This window comes from Corapipo altera, unplaced genomic scaffold (assembly GCF_003945725.1).
Source record: "Corapipo altera isolate COAL_440 unplaced genomic scaffold, ASM394572v1 23b, whole genome shotgun sequence".
In the NCBI taxonomy this organism is placed as follows: domain Eukaryota; kingdom Metazoa; phylum Chordata; class Aves; order Passeriformes; family Pipridae; genus Corapipo; species Corapipo altera.
The window spans coordinates 10136720-10145640 of NW_020884885.1; the positions used below are offsets into that span (position 1 = coordinate 10136720).

Consider the following 8921-nt stretch of genomic DNA (forward strand, 5'->3'; position numbering starts at 1 on the left):
AGAAAGCTAACTGGCTTGATTAAGATCTGAAAACTATTGTATAAGAGATTTCATAAAGTAACCCACAAGTTGTTTGTAGAGATTCCCTGAATAACTACTTAAGCTTTTAAAGTGTAAAAGTACTAAATAAAATAGAGGTTTGAGGGATGTTAGAGTATGGGATGGAGGAAAGGATAGGACAGTAGTAAATTCAATTAAGAAAAAAACCAACTACTCACTGTGACTAGAATGATGTTTTCAAGAGTAAAGAGCTAAACTGCTAAGAATTGGGGTTTGTGATTGTTTTCACTCCAGCCTTGTAAGCATGGGTTACTTACATTTTTTTTTTTTTTCAATTTTATTTCAGGCTGCTGTGGCCAGCAGTGTTTGACATGTGACTCAACAGTGTTCTCTGGTTAAAATTAATAGCATTTGCTGCTCACCTTAAAAGCTGTAGCTCTACATGGCAAGGGGAATGGAACACAAAACAGCAGAAGTGTGGGATTTTATACAATTCTTAGCTCCATTTCTGGTCTGCCATCAATTGAGCTGATTAAATAGGAAATGCACTTTTAATTCTTCCTACAAGATGTTCCACAGCTGGTTCTATTTTCCGTTGCAGCAGCTCTCATAGCAGGCTGATGCCTATTACACAAGACAGAAAAGTTCCTGGCACCACTTCTGTTACCATGAAAATTCTTTATGAAGCACATATCCTCTCTCTGTTCTTCATCCCCAGGTTGCTTGAGATGCCATAGACCACTCGTGTCTCTGTATTATAAAAAATACGTATTTCCCAGTACGATAAGTCAGAAGATTGATGGTAGCAGGAAATCTGCCATTTAAACACGATGTTTGTGCAGAGGGAGAATTTGATTGATGGAACATCAAGAAATGTTAGACACAATGCCCTATTAAGTTAGACAACATACAAGCTTTGCTCAAGAATGTATGTACTGGAAAAGCAGCTGGCCCCATGGGCACAGGCATTGCTTCCAGTAGGTCTTTACTATGTGGAATAGTTGCTAATGGAGCTAAATCACTTCTCTTTAGCTTAGCCTGGAAGATCATGAAGATGACAATTTACTCACCCAGACACATTATCCCAGGGCACAAGAGGTTACACAGCCTCACTAAGTACTGCCAGTGTTGGCAGCCTACCTCCCCCTCCACTGCTCCTGATCTCCAGGGGCCATTTTTGCCTATGGAGCCTGCTCACTCTGGCTTCCTTGTGGCTGGTGGACGTTTGCCTCGTGCTGGGTAAGGTGTGGTCATCTTGGTCAAGCACCAAGCTGTCTTCTAAATCCTCTGTCCCTGCTTGTTCTGCATTGCCAGCTTCCACAGGGCTTGTTTGCCTGTGTTGGATTCCTCAAGTGTAGGAGGATGTTGGATGAGATTAAAGTCAGATGTAGCAGACTTACAGGCACACTGTTTAGAAGAGAGATTTTCTGATACTACAGGGACAAATAGACTTTAGGTGATGACTCACAGTCACCATGTTGAGCTTCCCCAGCTGAGTGGGTTTCACTGGTGTTTTCCAGAACTCTGGCATTTCTCTGTACAGCCAGGCTAGCAGACTCTCCTCCCTAAGCATGTGGCTGTAGACTGTGTCAGTGTCCACCCACATCATGGCCACACAGTTGGTATAGGCCTTATAATTGATCTCCAGTCAAAATCCAAATGGGGACTCCAGCTGAGCCTAGCACTCCTGCAGAACGGAACTTATGGGACTACTGAAGGACAGGCTGGATAACAGCATGCCACATACTACACTGCATCCCATGACATTTTCTCCAAGTTGTGCAAGGCCTGTGGGAGTCTGTTGGTGCAGTAGGTGCAGTGGGATGGGGCCTTCCCTGTCACTGTTACATAGCTCATTAGTCCTTCAAGCAGTGGATGCCTCTTATAAACTGGAAGAAAAAGGCAAAGAAAGCATCTGCATAAGGACTGGCAGCACCATATCTGGAAAATACTGGTGTAACAGAGGTCCTGTCTGGTTATGGTCAGCACTTCACTCCTACTTTCCTCAAGGTTTTCTTCCTTCTTCCCCTTCAGTGACTCAAACTTCACCTTCTCTGGGAGCCATGTATGTCGTTCTTCCTTTCCCTCTTTCCTCAGACTTCTTCTCCTAATCTTTCTCCCCTGGGCACCTGCCAGACCGACCCAGGTGACTGTGATCTTCCCAAGTTCTGTGTGGGATGATTGAAGCAAGTGATTTCTCCAATTCTATAAGCAGAACTTCCTTTTTGTGAATATGCTGTCTATCTCCCTGCAGTCCCATTTCAAAGAAACCTCCCTCCCAAAGAGGCTCTTCTGATGCTGTATTAATCACACATTGTGCCTCAACAGCATCCAACCAGCTCCCGCAGTTTTTGATCCCTCTTATCTTGTTCCCATTTCCTGTCTTCCTTCTTCAGGAGGTCATGGTGAAAAAGATGAAACCAGTCAAGGTGCCCCTGCATAAAACTGGCTTGTTATGACGTTTTGAAACTGCTCTGACAGCAGACGGTATGAGCAGGGGAGTGCAGAGAGGCAGGGTTGTGCACACTCAGCTGTGAATATCTGGCAAGGACAAAATCCTTCAGGAGGAGTAGGTGCACTGCCAAACATGTAGAGACTCTAGGCAGCTGTCAGAAGCTCAGGCTTGTTTCTTTGCAAGTATTGCTGTTGTACAAACAGTTTACCACTCTGCATTTGCCTGTCTGTGTGGGATAGTGAGGTAATTCTACAAAATTCCCCTAGCTCAAGGCAACATCCACATTGATGCTTGTGCCTTGCCTGCCACTGTATCAGTCACCTTGAGCACAGACTCTGAGCCTCCTCTCTTCTCCCTCCCACCTACAGGGATATCCTCCTCTAGGCAATTCAGCTGCAAGCTGTCCCTAGGAAATTCTCCTGTTCACAAAATCATGTACAACCCTTGCAGATGTTGGCCAAAATCCTGAGCTCCTCCTTTTGTCATGTGCTGCATGCTAAAGGAGGCTATTTCATGGCCTGTGAGACACAGGGGTATTTGCATAGTGAATTCTAGACAAAGTTGTGCACACTGTGGACTGTAAGGGACTCTGACACAAAGTAGAAGGCACATCAATCTCACTGCACAGACCAGCCACCAGTATCTGCCTTATGAGCTTGTGATTCACTTTTTAATAAAAGATACCACATCCCAGAAGAAAAGGATGCGACTAAAGCACAAGCATCAGAAAATAATGAAAAACAAAAGCAGTACCACCTGACTGGAAAACAGCTTAAGGCTATGACAGAAACACAGGTCTTATTCTGAATCCAAACTGAGGGTAAGAGTGGCTCTGGCCATTTCTCCCATGACTAGTCTGTGACTCTCCCATTATGTGCTGCTTCTCTTAGCTGGTGTGAGCCCATGTATTGCCAGGTACAGGTACAGATCCTGAAAGTTTCAGAAGATGTAGTCCTTTGCACACTGACAACTTACTAACTGGGACATCATCCCAACCATCAGTAAACTCTCTGGTGACAGTAGTCACTACAAACTGATGTTCTGTAATTTGCTGAGAAAGGGATGCATGTCAGCTCTACTTCATCTCTTTTCTATGCAGACTTCTTTCTCCCTTTAACTTGAGGGAGATGGTATTTTTACTTACTTATACATGCTATTACATATTTGTATAACCCTAGCATCCCATACTGTGCCATACAGAGTAGAAATACAGAACAGCTTGACTGAGGATAGGGCACTAATGAAAGTGTAAAGATGTGTAGAAAACAGATATCTTCTGCAAAGGGAATCAGACGAAGTTTTGTCTATGTAATTCACAACATCTAAGGCAGACTGTGCCCGCTGTAACCCAGAAATCCAGAAACAGCAGAGGACAATGAGATGCTAAAGCCTCAGGGACTTCAATACTTGTTTGCTAGATCAGTTTACTGAGTTCTCCCTCCAGGAGGTTTGATATAGAACTGAACCAATGATATTTCTACTGCCTGCTTGTATATTTTGGCTGCTGCTACCCTTCCACGAGACTGCAGTCTGATGACCTTATTTGTTTGTGACATTTCAGGATTGTTTGCAGATTTTCAAACCTGGGAAAAAGGAAAACTGGAAATGAAGCCAAGGAGCTGAGCAGGTGTCACAGAGATGTGACAGAGGCACTGTGCAGATATGGAAGGGACTAGGAGGTCCTCCCTTCTTCAGAGGCAAATATATGTAGCGTAATTTCTTGCAACCAATAGCTTCCTTTAAGGCATTGCAGTGGGATGTCATTCTTTGGAAAAGAAGTTTAAACAGTTCTGCCAAAAACAACTAAGTTTTCCAAGTTTCCAAAATATGATGGAAAATATCCTTCGGGGTCAGCAAGCTGAACTGCAAGCCCTTCCCAGGACTGCAACCAGAAACACAGTAAGACGGATCCATTCCAAAAGAGGCTGCTGAGGCCAGGAGCAGCAAGGGAAGACGTCACAGCAAACTCTCTGGCTCCACAGCACTCTCTGTGGAGCGGGTGGCAGCTGCTCCCGGGCAGAGCTGCTATGGCCCAGGCACAGTTCAGCGCCTGGCTGGTCCTGTGTGTGTTTGCTGGATCCCAGAAGCTGACAGGTAGGAAATGCATCTGCTGGTGACGTGGCTTCTTGGCTCGACAAACATCTGTGCAATGCCATTTGTGTGATGTTTTGCCTGCTTCCTCAAATATGATTAGAGGCTTCAGGTAGCTGTACTGGCATGGGAGAGAGCTGGAGTCCAGCTGGGGGATTTGCTGGGAGAGGCACTGGTAACCTACTTGCAGGCTGAAGACCTGCTGATATTTTTGCTGGCAAGGGGAGGGTTTTCTCAGGTCTCCACTGAAAAAAACCCTGCTCCTGCAATAATGTTTGTGGATTTTCCATATACTTTTTGAAGAAAAAAACCCAAACCTGTTGAGTGATAAGTAAGGAACTATTTTCCATTCTGCAGAGGATATTTACATTATCATTTCAATATATTATTTGTTATGCTTTGTTTAATTTTTCTCTACTCAAAAATCTACCGCTGTGTGTATTTATGAGGCAGTTACTAATAACAGAAGTTTGGCATCTATTCAACAAATGCACTTTGCAGCCAGTCAGACATTCTCAGTAGAGGGATCTGTGAACCTAGAGGATCAGTTAGTAGAGAAAAGACCAGTGACAAAATTTTCAGATGATAAAATATTTTTACCTGAGCTAAAAGTCTTACTAGCACATCTATGGAGGAGTAGAGAAGACAAGCTACGTCCCTGCTCACATTCCAAAGCCACAGCTGGCTTGGATCATGAAGCCTGCAGCTGTGTAGAGAAACAAACCTCTGCAGCCTGCGGGGTGGCAGTGCACTTCTTCAGGCAGCTCGTACATCTCCCTGAAAAGCATTAATCAAGAATGGGAAGTTGGAAGCAGTGTTTGGTAGCAGTCATCAAACACAAAGAGTACTGAATAATTTTGCGACTTTTTATATGCACCTGCTGACCTTAACTCTGGAGTATCCAACATAAATTCTCACTCTTTTCATATAAAAAAGTCTTCATCCATATAAAAATGAAAAAAAAAACCCAACAAAAAAACCAAACCAAAATGTGTCAGAGAGCTTACTATTTTAGACAAGCTTTTTCCATTTTATATTTCTTGACCTGAAGGATGAGTATGTAAGAAGTAGAAGAGGGTCTTGGCTACATGATGGCACTGATCAACGTAGAGAAGGGCAGGGATGCAGCCTCTCTTTCACAGTCCTGGACCAAGGCTGCTTGTGCCTCCTTTTTCACAAAGAAAGGAATAAAAAAGGCAAAATAAATGCAGAAAGTTAAAGCATTAGAAGTATTATTAAATAATAACTAAACAATTATTAGGGTTAATGTGATTTTCTTATCCAAAAACTACCATTTCTCTGGCCTCATATACATTTTTTCCACTTCACGTGGTGTCATGTGGCCCAGCAAGTAATTAGCTGGACATGAAATGAGCCATAATGGATCTGACAAGGTTTCTTTTACCCTCGCACTCTGCCCCTGCCAGCAGCAGAAGCTTAGGGAAGAAGTATAAAACCAGGATAAGCATCAGGTTATGTTTTCACCAGCAGGTTGAGAAGCCTCTCAGCTCCCCCCTTCCATTGGGCAGCATTACTTTCTCTAGCAAAAACCACCAAGCAAACAAAACCCATCAGTTCAAAAACCACCCATACTTGGGTGAGAGGCTTCCTTGCTGCCTGTCAGACCAAGTGCCTTTGCTGCTGTATGCCTTAGCTCTGTTGGAGGGATTAAGGGCCGTGATATCCAAAATTTTCCCTTGCCTCACTTAACCACTGCTGCTTCTCTTAAAAAGCTTGTTATGCTTATCAAAATCCCATGGACAGCATCTATCATGTTTGGCAAGCTATGAGTGGTAGCTCAGAAATACTGAAAACATAAACAGGAAGGTCTTGCACTACCAAACTCTCCTGATGTCTTCCAGATGAACATCCTCACAGTGGGACCAACACACTTCACCGCAGCCCGGAGGACGCCAACATCATGTTAGAGGTCTCCTGAGCACTGGGGGCCCGTGGGCCGAGGCACTGCTAGTGGCTGTTCTCCCACCTATCTGCATGTAAAAACTCACCTGTTCTGTTTGTTCTCATCCCTGATGGATTTCAGGAGCCCCTTGAGAACGCCTCGGCAATGCCTCATTGCATTTGTGCTCCCTCCCATTGTGGGGTGCAGGTGAAGGGGGCTCTGCCCTGCTCCGTGGCACCTCACACCCCCAGGGTGGGACAAGGGACCGTTCCCGCTGGGTTCGGTGACTCCCTCAAAAAGGGCCAAGCACCTTGCCCAAGGCGGCCGCACCGGGGAGCTACTGCAGATGGAACTGCGTGGGGAGAGGCTGGGCAGGAGGCAAGAGCTGGACAGGTCCCATGGGGACCTGTGGGGCCGGTCAGAAAAGGGGTGTGGCGCTGGCAGAGGAGGACACGGAGTGGGACTGGGTGTGCCGTGGGCAGCGAGTCAGGGAGTGGCTGCCTCCCGACCCGCCCGAGATTTGGCAGCACTGCAGATGGCTTCACAGCTCCTTTGTAGCTGATGGAGGGTTTGTGCTGGGCTTTCTGTTCGCATGATGCTCCTTTCTTCCAGATGCTCTGGGGAAGGCTGGATATTCAGGCCAACGGGACAATCCGGCTGCAGGATGAAGAGCTGGCCTCCCTGCGCCCAGCACGGCGGTTCCTGCAGATTTTAGAGGATGAGGTTCCCAAAACACCAACAGAGATTGAGCAGCATCTGAGATATTATTCGCTGACTGATACCCCCTTGCCTCTAAAAGAGTTTGACCGCCTCCTTTTCACTAGTGTATACTCTGCCTATCAGGTTCGTTCCATTCAGGGTCTGGATAAAAATCTCTGGATTCGTTTTTTCTCTCAGCTGGTTGATGAAGTCTTTCATGACCTGTGCAAGGGGCTCTGCCCTGCAAATACCACCCTCCTCCTGGCTTCCTGGCCTTGGAAGGAGAAGCCTTTGCATTTAGCATCCCTGAAACGCTTCTATCATTCTAACTTGCCCAGGACCAAGAGAGACATTTAATGAGGGAAACTACCATAGGAAAGGACACACCTGACTTCAGCTGCGTCCTAGGTTATTTTCAATGCTTTCTACATTATGCAGGACTTTGTACAAATATACCACACCTTTTTGTCCTGCTTTCTGCACTGTGCTGGCAACCCTATAAGACTTTATACACAACCTTTTACTTTTAAATGAAAAAAGACAAAACTATAAAGTGCATTTTACCTCTCCTGATTTTTTGCTAAGTGGTGTGTGCTGAGGGCGGCAGTGCTACTTAGATGTCTTATCTATCTTGATCACTGATGCTTACAGGAGAGAGAACTTGGAAGTATTTTTCCAGGATGTTATGCTGGTGTCCTAGCTGACCGCATTTCAGATCATTCAGTTCAGCCTCCTTATATTCTCCCTGTGGTTTCAGCCAAATACAGGATCTTTTCTCCTCTCCAGTAAGCAGATAAGCAGATTTTGCTGTGTTTCATGATACAGCTCATATATTTAATTTCATTTTTCTGCTCATGTGGCATCACATTTTATATGTCACATTTTATATAAATTCCCATCTCATGTATTCATTTTTCTTTAAAAAGCAACCTGAAAATGTATGTATTCCCTGAAGGTTTCTAGCATTTGCATATCATATTTACACACATACACAGCTTTGTTTCAGTTATCAGTTTGGAATATACTTCCTGAAATCTCATTTAAATTCTGAAGGATCGTGACCTAGATATTTCTTCAGCAGATTTTACCTCTCTTCTATAAAGTTTTTTTTTGTACAGCTATGGCACTTTACAAGCCAAAAATAACAAATATTGAATCTCTATCCTCAAAATCAGAAATATAATTATTTTACAGAAAAATATAATTAACATATCTTTGTCTTAAAAATTGCAGTTTGGAATGAAATAAATGTAATTATCTCCTCAGGAGGATTTTGATTTTCTTTTTTGTTGTTTCTACTAGGTTTCCCACTGCCACTAGAGATACATTAATTTTGAACATTTATTACATGTGCTTAGATGATGGAATCCCTAATTCTCTTTCTATAGTTTTTCCATGCTCAACAAAAGAGGCATGCGCGACATTCAAAGTGGGAACTGTTAGCTTTTGACCTAGTTAATCTTCTTCCAAGCAATTGCAGCCCAACAGATGGAGAAGAGAAATAGTAAGGCAGGAACAAGAAGCCTGGAAGCAAGATGTCACAGACAATGGTTTTAGAGGTCAGGTTAGGGCTATGACAGGAGGAGACAGATTTACACAGTTAATAAAGCAGATTGGTTGTTGATTTTTTCGTTTTGTGTGTTTATTTGTTTCATTTTGCTTTGTGCTTTGAGGTTGGACTTGTTTGTTTGTTTTTCACTCCAAAAGATGTAGGAATTAAGATCAGAATTTTATTTGAAGTAAAACTTCTTGTCCGATCTAATGTTCTACTAT

At 43.9% G+C, this 8921-nt stretch overlaps 1 protein-coding gene across 1 annotated transcript; it reads left to right on the forward strand.

The window, feature by feature from the left end:
* Positions 1-4102: 4102 nt before the first annotated feature.
* Positions 4103-8771, forward strand: FAM180B (family with sequence similarity 180 member B). The gene is made up of 3 exons (XM_027642126.1): positions 4103-4549; positions 6409-6476; positions 7062-8771. Exons 1-3 carry the CDS (start codon positions 4483-4485, stop codon positions 7503-7505), a joined length of 579 nt encoding a protein of 192 aa, XP_027497927.1. The 5' UTR covers positions 4103-4482; the 3' UTR covers positions 7506-8771.
* The last annotated feature ends 150 nt before the right edge of the window (positions 8772-8921 follow it).